Genomic DNA, 15,007 nt, shown 5'->3' on the forward strand with positions numbered 1-15,007 from the left:
AGGGCACACTCTAGCACCTCACTATCCTGTGCTAGAAGTATGATAGCATCTCATACCATCTGATCATCATACAGCTCTTTATGCACATGGGACACAAAATGACGACAACTTAACCCACGGAGTTGAGGTTGCCCACGGCACAAAATAGCATCGGTAATCCCAAAAGCTTAAAAGTGTTGTAGGAGATGTTTCTAGTATGCATCCCATTCCTCAATGGACTAATCATATGTGGAAAAGGGAGGCAGATAAATCATGGAGGATGTGGGGAGCAAACCAGCTGGAGACACAGAGTGATGAGCATGCTGACTAGACAAACAGAAGCCAATGATTGAAGTACCCGAGTTTGATTGTCCAGCATCTGTAGTTCTTGGTGCAGTGCCTTAGTGAATCATTGTTACTGTTCAACCAACCAATGTAAAATATCCTCTGTAACACCAACAGCCATTGTGAGAATAAACGGGGGATCAACCAGAGGAGAAATTTGTGTCGAGAACAGGCCCACACTCGTTGCTAATTGTGCTGTTATTAGGTGTAATTATAATATGACTGGTTGACTGAACACAACTTTATGCCCTGAAAGCATTAACAACTTGAACAGAGTATTTAAGTAACATTCAACAACAACCAGTCAAGTACACAAAGAACTGTATCAATACACACAGAGAACTGCAGCTGAGTGTAGCTTCGTTAATCTTAAATAGACTAGGGCCATGGTGGGCTTTGACAGTGAGATATATATATGTAACACACACACAGTCTGAGGTACCCTTTGTGGATGACATAACACTGCCTCACGCACAGCCTTTTGAAAGTGCATGCACAAATAACTGTAAGCGGAACAACAGAGTATTCTGCATTGCTTTCACATTTCTAGCTTTGGTAATAAGTATGAGCACTTTACAAGTGGCATATTTAGTCATGTGATTTATTGAATACTAGCGAATGAGAGAACGACCTATTGCATTACTTATAGAGCATTAATTAGAGAGTAACTGTCATAACACTGGATGAAACTGCATATGTCAAACTGACATTAGACTCCTCTTTGGGAACAATCTGTTGAAGCCCTGGTTTGACAATCTTGGTTTAAATATTCTGATGACACTAAAATATTTTGGGTAATTGTTGTGATAAGACACTCGACAATTGTCCAACCTTGTCCAGTTTAACTAGTGCATGTTCTGTTGACTAATATTTCGCTTCTACCTGTAAACACCTATTGTGCTATTAGTGAGTGAAGAAAATTTTGTACTTGCACTTCTGCTTTGTTAACATTAAATCACTTATCTCTTTCAAGAGTTAAAAGTTTTTAGGATTTATCTGGATACACCTTGGAAGAGATTCACATATCCCATGTATCCAGAAATTACTGTCATTTGAATTATCTTCTGCAAATGTATGGTCAGTCAGAAAAACAGTACTGCATATTAGATACTGCCTTAAGGAATGTGTGCATGACAGAATAGCAGATTGAGTATATGTGGGTGGTGGCCTTTTTTTTACTGATACAATTGGAATGTTGTAAGGCATTCCATATGGATATTAAACGCATACCAAGTATGATGAGCATGCAACTACTTCATTAACCCTTAACTAGTATGGTCATTCACAGGAACACAGTCACTCTGGAGGGATCTCACAGACCGCATTTTTATATTTTATGTATCAAACCAGAATTTTGCTGAATATATATAGTTTCTTGAATTCCTGTCATTCATGGACTTTGTAGAAATTTGATTTTTTTGAAATAAGGCAGTATTTTAAACACTTCAGCAACTAAAACAAAGCGAAATTTGGAGTATATTTTTATTTTATGAGTTATGAAAATAACAGCAAATAGTTAGCTCTCTACTCACAAACAGATTATCATCGGAGAGATTATATTACGAATAGGCAATATAAATGTGAAGTCAACTTTCAGTTTAAGACCCATCTTTGCAGTGTAGAGCAAATATTTCAGTCCATAAGTCTATGAATGGAGAAATTTTGCCACATTTTACTTCTAAAATTACTAGTAAAAACTAAGTATGTGTTCTCATGTGCCACTGAATCATACTTCAGTCAATTTCCTCCTGCAAACACTTCACGCAGACCTTCCTGGAACACTCCAAAGAAATTGGTCCACCACACTGTTGACACAGATATCTTGTTTCCCTCTTCAGACGAGGAGGGAAAAAGGCACACATTTTTTGATTTTCAGATTCTTCTGTCTGTGTTTTGTGGCTCATTTTGTAAGTGAAGTATTCTTCTGATGGTGTCACTCAACTCTCATTGCAAGTGTCCAATAGAAATTGTACGCTTCATATGAGGTTCAACTAGGTCTCTTGCTAGATTCTTCATGAAGCTCAATCTCGTTGTTACTTCTGCCTTTGGATAAGCTTGATGTACCATGTAACAATTTACACTGCAAGCAACATCCACTAATGTGAAGAAAATGGCCAAAGGCCATCTTCTTGTCCGGCGACTTGACGAATAAGATGCACACCTTTGGTCAAGACAGTCCACACCACCTTTTGGTGTGTTATAAAACAGGATGATCTCAGGTTTTCCTGGTTCAGGATCATTGTTTACTGGATGGTGCATAGAAGAGATCAGTATTGCAGCTTTGGACTTCTTGGGCACGAAGGAATCCAGAGTCATGTCTTCTGTAAAACTGTAAACAGATGTCTTCACACCATGTTTCTTATTAGGTAAGAAGTTCTGTGGAATCTCCTTTTTGTTCTTTTTCAGCATACCAACGTATGTTACACCTTTTTTTTTTTGAAAGGTCATTTACTAGTTCTACTGATGAGTACCAGTTGTCACCTATAACATTTCTCCTTGTGTTTTCAATGGGTTTCACCAGTTGAAGAACAGTCTGTGTGGGAACACTGTGACCTTTCTCATGGCTGGGAAGGGTGTGACCATTGCTGCCTTTTACAGAATAAATGTATGCATTGTAAAAGTAATTTGTACAAGCGTCAGTCAAACACTGAGCTTTGAGGCCATACTTTGCTGGTTTGTTTGGCATGTGCACTCTAAACCCACACCTTCCACGAAAAGGGACAAGCATTTCATCGACACACACTGTTGCACCTACAGAGTAGCAGAGTTGACCGTTTTTGATGAAACTCAAAAAGGTTTGTGAAATTGATACTGATTTGCCTATTTTCTTTCTTTCATCCCGATCATCTGGATTGTCAAATCGTAATGCAGACAATAAAAACAGAAATCTTTCTTCGCTAACAGTGTATCTGAAAACGTCTCTGCCTGTTCCATCGGTTGCAAACAAGCTGTAAACAGACTCGTTCCCCAACTTGAAAATGGCTGAATACACTAATAGACCAATTAGAGCCTTCAATTCAATGACATCAGCATCTTGTAGATAGGATAAGCGATCATTAGCCTACTGTGCTCTAAGTTTAGATATTTTCAGATTTGTCCATCGAATGATTTTGTCTAGAATGTCTAGTGTAAAGAACAGTTTCCATACCTCCAAAACAGCAGGGTTTCCTCAAAGACTTTTTGCCATCTGTCGCAGTCCAGGAAGCTGCAAGACAATGTTGTGTTGCCTTGTTCTTACGTTAGCTGATGGCTGGATTTTTGGCCATTGAAAACATCTGTTCTTACTGAAGAAGTAAGCTCCATCATCATCAGCTGTCACATCTTCATCACTTTCAGTTTCCTGCTCTGAATTAGTGTTGTGATTACTAAATATCTCAAAATCAGGGTCATTATCGCTGTCATCAACGTCTTCATCCAGAGATTCAACGGGGTGATCTTGAACATCCACATTTGTCTCACATAACACACATTGCATAGAAGGTCCAGCTTTCACCGCCATGGAGAAACAGTAGGATGCAACAAAAACGCAGCGCGCAAACACTATGGTACGTCTGTGAGACCTCTGAAGGCTAATAATTAGGAAACAAAGTGCAGCAACAATGCAAGAATGCTGGCACATGTAACTTGTCAGCCAATAGGAAGGTGCACGGAAGAGTCCATCTGGATTTGCAGGGGTGTGAGAAATATATTGACACAAAAATTTGTAGCGGTCTTAGAGACGGTCGTTAGTAGTTAAGTGTTAAGTGAAAAGGCAGTTTAACACTTATACTGTTTGCCTTTCACTCTTGTCAATGCAGGAGTTTTACCTGGCAGACAATATTTACTTCTCTATGGAGCAGTTTGTAGACAATGGTGTTGCGTACAGAAGAGTGTCTTTGATAGGAAATTGTTGAAAAAAATGCAGATACACTTGAAGTTGATCAGTGCCTGTGCAGAGTTTGGCAACAGATTTTATATCCAAAGAGCTATCTTTTATTTAAGTAAATGAAAATGTCCCATGTTGTTTGAGGATTAAATCGTTGATAAGCCTCTTAAATCACAACCGTTAAGTCTGTCCAGAACAAGTAAGGGTGGAGAGGCCACTTGAATCCAGCTACATGGAAAGCAGATTCCAGACTGAGATTTATTGTAGGAATTGTAAGGAAGTGTAATTCACACACAAAGAGAACACTTACAAAACCCTTGGTTGGCCAGTTCCTGGGGATTGTTGAATGGTTTGGCACCTTTACCACGTTGAATTGAAAGAAAAAATCAAAGAAGACCAGCAAGCTTTATCACTGGTTCATTTAGGCAGCATGATGGTGCTACAAATTTACTGAAAAAACTGCAGTTGGATACACTAAAAGAAAGACATAGTGCATGATGTAGTTATACTTACATATTCCAAAACCTCATTTTCCAGTACATGTCAAAAGATATATACTTTCTAAAAATACATCTTATGGTCTGACTGTGACAGCAGAATTAGAGAAATCGATTAATGGAGCACAGATGTAAATGTAATAGGGAGAAACATAGCATTTCACCAAATGCTATGCGTGTAAGACCTAACAGCGTATTCCTTTTTACAAGTCTTGAAAAATTTAATAATCAACACACTGAATATCAATCAGATTTTACAATAGATGTCTAGTAGTAGAATAAAATATTTTGAATTGTGTATGTTACAGTGTATCAATGGAGCCATACGACACAGACCTGATGGCCCGTGAGTTCTTGCTTCAGTTCTCTGGCCAAGCTTTCACAGTGGGTCAACAGTTGGCATTTAGTTTTCAAGATAAAAAGCTACTGGGACTTGTCGTGAAAAGCCTTGAAGGTATGTTAATTTTTACACTGTCTTCTATAATAGCAGTTTCATCTGGATTTCCAATTTTCCATTTATGCAGTTCCAAAAACATAAGTGTGAAGTGTGGATAATTCTTTCAAAAATAAAATTACAAAGTGTTGTTATTAAGTTTTGAGGTTGTAATGGGAAAGGAAGTGGAAATTTTACTGAATGAACTCTCTACTATTTCTTAGCACTAAGTGACTGTATGATGTCCCTTAGTCTGAGCCATGAAACTGAAATATCTTTGATCTTGTGGTATTAGTGTAAGAACATTGAAAATATTGAAGGAAACCTAACAGTGGCCATATGTAGAGGTAATTGGTGGTGTTTCATGATTGTATTCACACTAAATATTATTTGTGCCAAAGCTGTCTGCATTACTTTTAAGGGCAGGCCTATTGCAATATCTTTTGATTGCCCAAGCTGACGTTGCTTCTCTTACTCAACCTAAACAATGTTGTGCACATTCCTTTGACACATGTCATCACAAAGTACATTACATGTGTAATTTTCATGTTTTAAAAACAATTCCACTTCCTTTATTGTGAACCATGTTTAATTTATTCTGTGTATTTCTAGTGACCTCTGCTGAAAACTATAGTAAGTTCTGTGTGGAGAAAAAGCTTTTGTCAGATTATTTGCCAAGCTGAACACCCAGGATACTATGAGAAAATAGTAGTGTAGAATATAACAGGATTAAGTTTTCATTTTTTTGTCTTCATAATGTGACTGTCAAATGTATTTTTCAGCTGCTGATTTGAATGCTATCAAAGCTGGCCAGGATGCTAAACCAAAGAAAACCAGGCTGGGAAGATGCTTAGGTGACACAATTGTCCAGTTTGAGAAGGCAGAAAACTCTTCTCTTAATCTAGTTGGAAAAGCCAAAGGGTATGTGTTTAATTTCTTCCGTCGCCATTCAGTGTGTGTGTGCTGCATTATTGTAACTGTTACTTACTTTGTTGTAACCCATTGTTTCCAACTCATGGTATTAAGAATAATGTCTTCCCCCATAACTCTGAAGAATGTGTGGTTCTACAGCTGTTTTTACAAAATTCTAGTATTTTGTCCAACTCATCTAGCAAATGCCATAAATTTTACTGTGTATGTGACCTATTCTTTCACTTTCTCCAATGTTTCTTTGACCTTATGTCCCAAAGATTTCAACTTCATCTACAGTATTTTCCTTTCCAAAAACAGTTTAGCTTTTTTTAAACAAAACCTCTTACATATTTTTCAGTCTCCAAACAAAAATTTCAAAAGAATTGTTTCTTTTAACATTAAATTTCTCCACACCCATGTAAGGCTGTTGTAAGTAGCAGAAGTCTCTGCCATTCTTGCTTGAAATGAAAGTTTTCTTTTTCTTAATTTTTTTTATTTTATTTATTTATTTATTTATTTTAAAGCAGACTTTCAAGGCACTATCCTTCCCACAGGAATTATTTGTCAAGGGCTAAAGTAATGTTGTGGATTAGTGTTAACTACCATATCCAAAGATCTAGTTTCACTCTTTGGTTTGTCCATGGATTTTTTCTGCTTATGCTTGTCCACAGTGGATTTTTTGCAGAAACCAGAGTAGGTTCTGATGCGCTAAACATGAATATCACGCTTTAAAAATGTCTCCTAGCTCAGGGTTACAAGTGAGATGGGACTTTGTCTCGCTTATATTGCTACCATAATCAACAGGACATACACATTAATTGAACTTACATAGTTCATTCATGCCGTTTCTTTGCCTTCCTCTTGTGGATAGCATATGGAGTATTTATCTGTAGAATCTAGTAGAAATCAGCCAGCATAGGCGTACTCCACTATGCTGTGTATCACTTTTCCATGAGAGAAATGACCTGGTGCAGCCACTTGCTGTGCTCATCACTGAATGCACCACAGTTCTCTGGGAACGCTTTGAGGCAGGAGTAAAGGAGGTGCATCTTCAGGGTCATGTTGCAGCCAATTACCTTACAAGTATAAATGAGTTCATCTGCAAGGTCCCTGTAATTTTCAGCTCTCCTGTTACCCAAGAACAAACAATGTTGTCGCATTACAAAAACAATGCCATGGTTGCAGCTTGATCAGGGGTTATAGTGGACTCAGTGTGTGTCCTCCAACATCTGGCATACCAGTGGGCCAGTGAATTCCCCCATGTCTCCTTTGTGATCTTCTCTGTGCTGAGTCATGGCAATTTCTTACACACATACTGAAATCCTGCTTCATTCCTGTGGTCGGCCTTAACAACTACTATCATGAGTCCCAACTTGACATGCAATGGTGGAAGAACAATTTTGTTAAGAGTTCACTATAGGTTCTTTGGCAATATTTTTTGACCTATGCACCAGAGCTGTCAGTAGAGGTAATCCTCTCTGTGTGTAGTGTTTTTCTCATGTGTGACTTTTCCACTCACACAAATAGTAGCAATACTTTGTGTAACCCCCTTGCACACTCAAAAAATTGCAATGACTTTCAAATCTCCACGTACCAGTCATTCACACTTAGTGTAATTCATTTTACAATGGATCTTAACACGGTGTAAATGTCTTTAGCTGTGGTAGCATATGCGGCAGGGATGGATGGGCTTTCATTACCATTGTGTAACAGTACTGGCTTCAGGCTTGTTTTTGAGGCATCTATAGTGAGTCTCCACTCATCTGGCTTGTCTGTAATGTCCAGGTCTTCCAACAACAAACCATCAGTGCCACTGCAGAATGTAACGTCATCTTCATTTCTGAAATTGCACTCGAGCTTTTTCTGATGCTCCTGAAACACAGACAAAATGTACTGGCCAGTGGGGAGATTACACTGCAACAATCATGAGGCCAAGGGTCCAGCTTTATGGTTTGGAAGATCTAAATCGGTAAACAGATCACTGAGTTTACACTGTGTGATTTTGTGTGGTTCTCAAGACGATGTTGTACATGTTGGGTCAGTATCACTGGCAGATGATTGCACTTTTTTGGCTGATGTGTCAGTTCACCATCATCAGTATCACTGCTTGATGGTGGTACACATGAGGGAACAGGACCTGGCAATCCTTTGCCATGAGCCACAGGCCAAATGACAGATGGGATGTCAGGACATTGAATTCCTCTTCGTCTTGGTATTGACCCCATACAAAAATAACCATCTGATGTGTGATGTGTGGATTTGTGCCAAATTGCAAGTACACCAAACTTTATGCAGATGTTTTACCATGCATCCAAGCATTCAATGCAGATGAACATAAGGTGCATCATAAGTGTGGAGCCACAATTTATTTTTGTCTCCCAACTTGACACCTGAAATCCAAGGCATATGCTTGTTTCACTGCTTTAGTCAATGGTCACCTTCTTGAACCACAAATAACATCATCTCAGATGTTACAAGTTATCGGGTTTGTCATTGCAGGTGCAGGGCTTTTTTTGTGGGAGTATACACATGCACAATAACACAATTCATCAGTTTCAACACTTTAACACTCATATATTCACTGCCAACCATCACAACACTCATTCCAGTAACAAGCGAACTAATTTAGCACAAGAGCAGGCAGCCATGACAAACAACAATTAAAATTGTGTCTTGTTTCTACATTGTACAAGGTTTACATGACTGGATGTGTAAAGCAGTGTTGCCAAATTGTACTGGAAACTCACAGCAGAGGAACCCTTCTCACAATGCCTTACCATGTAACTTTTAAAATGTTCCATAAGTGAGTCTGTGAAGCATAAACACCTTATTTACCTGTAACCCTGAGCTAGGAGACACTTTTAACCTTAATATTAGTGTTCAGCACATCTAAATCCGCTTCATTTCACTTCTAACAATGATTTGTATAAGTAAAAATTGCTGAGTTATATTGTGATTTGTGTCCACATTTGATTGTGGATCGCTCTAAAACTTTCTGGCTCAGATAGTTTAATGGTTGGAAGAAGGAAGGAATATACCACCTTCAATAACACCATGGTGTTCGAACCATTTGGGCTGATGACAGCTTTGCCCATATTTTTCAATTTGCTTGGAGGCATCTATGTGTGTCTGTGTGTGAGACAGAGTCTCTCACTTTCAAAGCTGTTGATTTATGAGTGTAAAGATGCAGATGGGACATCGAGAAAAATAAAGATGTATGGGCACTGGAGGTAAAGAAGTTACCTAGGAATAAGTGTTTTGGTCCAGACTTTGGAGTGATTTCCCTTTCTCCCCAGCACATTTATATTTTTCCTTCACTTTTTCTTACCCATTATTCTTCTTTGTAGTAAACTGATAACATTATTGTTGCTGAAACATTTAGATAACAAATTGAAACTGATACTTGCTTAACATTGTGTATATATTTGAAAAAAATGTTCAGGATTTGGCCAGGAATAGTTAAATTTTTTGGAATTGTGTGTACAAAATTATGACAAGTCTTTACAAAATTTTCCACATACTAGTGTGGCAGACATTTGTTACTACACTGTCCAGTCATATTAATGTGGCCAGCGACTATGTTAGATGTTAATATGGAGTACCTATTCAGATGGCAGCACTTGCAGTAGTGGGTGTATAAGTGAGTTGGCGGAGAGGGAGCGGACAACAGTATCATAATGTGGAAATGGAATGATTTATCTGCTGTGCGAAAGGACATGATCATAGGCTTTTGGGCAAAGTATTTCCCAAACAGCTAAGTCTGTAAACTCTTCAGTTGCCACCATGGTTAAAGTATACCGTGCATGGCAAAATGGCACTCTCCTAGACTGGCACAGAGGCAACTGTGGTGTACCACAGGATGTAGATGATTGGGGTGAATGATAGCTGTGAGATGTGTACAGATGAATAGATTTACAACTGTTGAGCAACTGAATGCTCAAATGAACAAAGGAGCTACCAACAATGTCTCCTCAACAACTATTCAGTTAATGTTGAAGTGGATGAGCCTCCACATTAGATGCCTGCTCCATGCACCCAAGCTGACTGCTTTTCATTTGTGACAAAGGCTGGAATTTGCATGGCAGTACTGCAGCTGGACATCCACTAAGTGGCGACAGATGGCCTCTTCAGATGAATAACATTTTATGCTCCATTGGACAGATCACTGTTGGCATGTACAGCATAAAAGATTTGAAAATGAACACCCTGATTACTTTATGGTCCGGTGAATTTTTTCATGCCATTCCCTTGGCAATCTTGTCATTCTGGAAGGCACAGTGGATCAACTCAGGTATGTATGTATGTATCCTTGGGGACCATGACCACCCCCACACGCAGTTGATACAATGGCATCTGCCACCAGGGCAAAGCAATGTGTCACACAATCTGCGGCGTACATTGTTTGAAGAGCACCAGGTGAGTTTACTGTACTCCCCTCGCCACTAAGTTCCCCAGATTTAAACCCAATTGAGAATCTGTGGGGCCATGCCAATAGGGCTGTTCGCACCCTGGATCCTCATTTGAGAAACTTAGTGCAGCTGGCCATGGTAATGGAGTCAGCATGGCTCCACATCCTTGTTGGTACCTTCCAGAAGATCATGGACTCTATTCCTGCATATCTTGCAGTGGTCTGTGCTGCAAAAGATGATTATAGAGGCTTTCGAAAGATGGTCACATTAATGTGACTGGTCAGTGTAGCAAAGAAATGTCTGTTGGTGGCTTAATCCATTGATATATTTAACATCATACCCAGCATGATTCAATGACCTCAAAGAGAAGCAAACACATTACAAATAAGGATACTTTATTTTATTACATCAGCTCAAGCTGAGATTCCTGGATTATAAAGTATCTGTGCATATTTAGAGAAGATCAGCATGTGAGCAGCTAATCTACAGTTCCAATCACTGTGCTGAAATTGAAAATTGGCATAACTCATGCTTGTGTGTGTCTCTGTAGTACTGATATGCAAGAACAGGTTGCTGTTTCCTTATCCGTTTGTTTGGTAGTTAAATGTAAATTTGTTGAATAGAAAGTCTAACAGTATAATGTGGTACTGAATAGACCATTCACAGCAAATTAGCTTGACATTAGTTACCTGAAAAATTCGGACAATTACAATACATTCATTTTAAAATAAATGTAAATTATATTGTATGCAAGGTAATAGCACACTGATAATATCAAATAGTAGTACCTGTGTTGACGGTAATTTCTCTCTCTCTCTCTCTCTCTCTCTCTCTCTCTCTCTCTCTCTCTCTCTCTCTCTCTCTCTCACATACACATACACATTCACTCTGGAATATTTTCTACTATTTTGTGTCATGCAAGACAGTCACAGTGCAGATCTTTTCCCTTTTTTTTTACCGAACATTTCTCAGATGGAGTGAAGTACTTTAATAAATTTCAGAAGGCTCTTAAATTGTAAATAATGAAAGTGACTAGAATAAAATAATTTCTTATTGATTACTAGTAGTGTTCATATATTATCTTTCTATTTTTCTATTTACAGTAAACAGCCACGGCAGTCTATTATCAACCCAGACTGGGATTTTCAGAAAATGGGAATTGGTGGTCTGGATAAAGAATTCAATGCTATATTCAGACGAGCTTTCGCATCACGTGTTTTTCCTCCAGAAGTGGTTGAACAATTAGGTAAATACTACATACTTGCCATGTTCATTGCCTATAAGTAGATTGTGAATTTTTCTGCAGCATTTACGCTGATAGCATCATTGAGTTAAGAACAGAAGAGGATGCTGCAGTCTACTGTAATTAAAAATAGTTGAGAGCCTAATCATATCTCGTGTGGTACAAGGTAATACTGTAAATCAGGAATACAGGTTTTAATCAGATTGATGATTGGTTGATGGATTTACACAGGGAGACTAAAGAGTGATATTAACCCACTGTTATCCACACTGAAACTATGCTTGTTGTGTGGTTTCTCTTCCTGTGATTTTAGTAAAGCCAGCCAGTACCTTTAGAGTAATAAGAGATTTTTACTAATTCTTCGTTAGACACAATTTCTTCAGGAATTAATGACCCAAATATGCTGTGTTTTTTGGCTTTCAACACCTCACATTTGAAGATTTGATGTGGTCCAGTTTGATCCCCCTCACCGTGCAGGCTGCATTTAGGAACTTCTTTCTCTATATAACTTATGTTTACAGAAATTCTTTCAAAATATGACTTCAGTATCATTAGCATAGCATGTTTCTGTTTTATTCCAATGTTCTGTGTGCTGCCTCATAATCCAGCTATGTAGATTTATTTTTACCATCACCATAGTGAAGATTGGGACAGGTTCTGGACATACAGATGGAGTCATCACACTTTTTCTGGCCAGCATATCAGCCTCTTCATTGTAACTGATTACTGAGTAGCCGGGGAGCTACAGTGAGTTTACCCTGTTGCTTTCCTGTAATCCTACAAGGGCTTCATGGTATTCTGCAACCATCTTTGAGCTCTTTGCCAGAACTAATAGAGATTTCAGAATTGCTTGGCTGTCTGAATGCAATTAGATGCCAGAATCCTTTCAGCACTATGCAAATTCTGCTCTGTGCACAGTCACTGATTATCGCCACCTGGAATAGTGTGGCAAGCTTCCGTATAGAGACTGCTCTCTATCCTAGTTTGTACATCATACACCCAGGCCCAATGCCCTCCTCTGTTTTGAGTCTACCTATAAACCAGACTGTCTCCTGTGCAGTATTGAGGTTTGTTCTTCCATTACTCCTTTCTTCCAGTTGTTGCCTTGAAAGGTTTACTGAACCATCTGGAAGTTGTTGTATAATCGGCCGGCATATCACTGACCATTCTTATATTTACCACATTCACTATATTGGTGTAGGATTCAGAATTTCATAAAGGTTTCAAGTTATTTCCTATTTTTAACCTATATGCTGCTGCTGCCTCCATTGTGTAATTGAAGCTGGTGTCCATCCCAGCAGTGGGTGGGCTGCTAATTCTACCTTTTATGGCTAAGCAGGCCAACATCTGCACCTTGAAAAGTTCCGTAGCAGCCACTTTCTGTTCTGCTTTATTCTACGATTCGATAGTCTACAACTTATCATAGGCTAGTGCACATAAAGCATCTTTCACCATGCAACATATATTCTTTGTGTGGGGTCCAACTGGCAGGGGGAAGGCAGAGATAAGTGAAAAGTGAGTACAGAGTAGTGGGATCAAGAGTGAGTGAGAGGAAAACGGCGAGGAGCAAGAGATAGAATGAAGGAGGGGGGTGGGGGTGGAGGTAGTGAAGGATGGGAAAGGAAAGTTTGTTATTCATTCTGTGATTTTTCAATTATTTTATACAGTGTTAACAGTATTTATTTGGTCCTTCTACCCAAAGAGGAGGAGGAGATTAGTGCTTAATGTCCTGTTGGCAACGAGGTCATTAGAGACGGAGCACGAGCTTGGATTAGGGAAGGATGGGAAAGGAAATTGGCCATGCCCTTTGAAAGGAGCCATCCCGGCATTTGCCTGAAACAATTTAGAAAAAAGTCCAGAGGTCTTCCACTACACAAAAAGTTTAATGCTGTACATGCAGCGCTATAGATAAAATGTAACTAAAACATAAAAAGAAAATTTCTCAAATTGCACAAAATCTCATCACACACACACACACACACACACACACACACACACACACACACACACACACACACACACAGAAAAAGAGGAATTCTTCATCAAAAAACAAATGGTTAAAATCAAACCCAACAAACAGATTTTAAACACATTAAAAACACTCAAACAGAGCATGCATTTTCAGACAGGGAGAAACAGAACTCACCCAATATTATAAACTTGAAAATGATAGCACAATAAGAAATACCACTCAGCCAGTAGACTATAGAGTTATAAAAGTCCCAGTATAACACTTTGATGTAGAAAGCATGTTCAGTTGCACACTGTTAACGAAACCATTATCACTGAAGAAAACCTGAAACACAAAACCAGCTACTTCATGAACACACACAGAGATGAAACAGAAGAATTCTTACCGTTAACAACACAACAAAACTATTTTGAATTCTATCAAGAATACTACAAAAGCTGCAGTCAGATGAAACAGATAGACAATATTCCCCACCAATAAAATAATCAGTCCTAGTGCTTAGTATAATGTGTTTTTAGAAACCTAATTTTTGTTTCCAAATTGAATTACATTATTTCACTGTTTACAGGCTGCAAACATGTGAAAGGCATACTGTTATATGGGCCTCCAGGTACAGGAAAGACACTGATGGCAAGACAGATAGGCACAATGCTTAATGCTCGTGAGCCTAAAATAGTCAATGGCCCTCAAATTTTGGATAAATATGTTGGTGAATCGGAGGCCAATATTAGACGTTTATTTGCAGATGCTGAGGAGGAGGAAAAACGAGTGAGTAGAATATATTGTGTAAAACGTAAAGATAACTTTTATTGGTTCATGTCTTGGGATATTCCTAACATGAAATTCCTAAGCTTAAAAAATATATGCTAAATATAAGTAATTGCCATTCTGTAATATTATGTCAGTTAGATTATGTCACTAATTGAGGCGTACTTTCTTCTTGCGATTCCTCTTTAAATAAAGCCCATTGAATGCAGATTCATGAAACTGAGATACTTACCACTACACAATAGAAACTAAAGTCCCCTGCTGTATTTTTCTGTCTGTATGTAATGCTAATCTTGGATGATGCTGTAGGGAATTTGATACGGTTTTCATTAACAGACTCATGAGAAAGGTTTGTGTATATGATTTATTACTGCTACACCAGGTAAGTCATATGATTGTAAATACTTAGTGCTATACCCACAATGCTGTGGTATGACATTAGTTTATTACAGTTTACACACAAAATAGTCTAGATCACATTTTTTATTTAACTGTAATTACCAATTTTGGCCAAATTGAACCATTTTGACATCTAAAACTGAAATATAGTACGTTATCTAGTGTGGGTCTTTACAAATGTAATG

The 15,007-nt window shown here is 38.4% G+C and overlaps 1 protein-coding gene across 1 annotated transcript in view; it reads left to right on the forward strand.

Moving 5' to 3' along the window:
* LOC126248098 (vesicle-fusing ATPase 1) overlaps positions 1 to 15,007 on the forward strand; it is a 104,785-nt gene that overhangs the window by 44,689 nt on the left and 45,089 nt on the right. Inside the window, exons 4-7 of the mRNA XM_049948768.1 lie at positions 4,995 to 5,140; positions 5,902 to 6,040; positions 11,544 to 11,686; positions 14,224 to 14,423. Of these exons, the coding sequence (XP_049804725.1) occupies positions 4,995 to 5,140; positions 5,902 to 6,040; positions 11,544 to 11,686; positions 14,224 to 14,423 (628 nt within the window). The remainder of the gene's footprint in view (positions 1 to 4,994; positions 5,141 to 5,901; positions 6,041 to 11,543; positions 11,687 to 14,223; positions 14,424 to 15,007) is intronic.

This window comes from Schistocerca nitens, chromosome 3, assembly GCF_023898315.1.
Source record: "Schistocerca nitens isolate TAMUIC-IGC-003100 chromosome 3, iqSchNite1.1, whole genome shotgun sequence".
Taxonomy (NCBI): Eukaryota; Metazoa; Arthropoda; class Insecta; order Orthoptera; family Acrididae; genus Schistocerca; species Schistocerca nitens.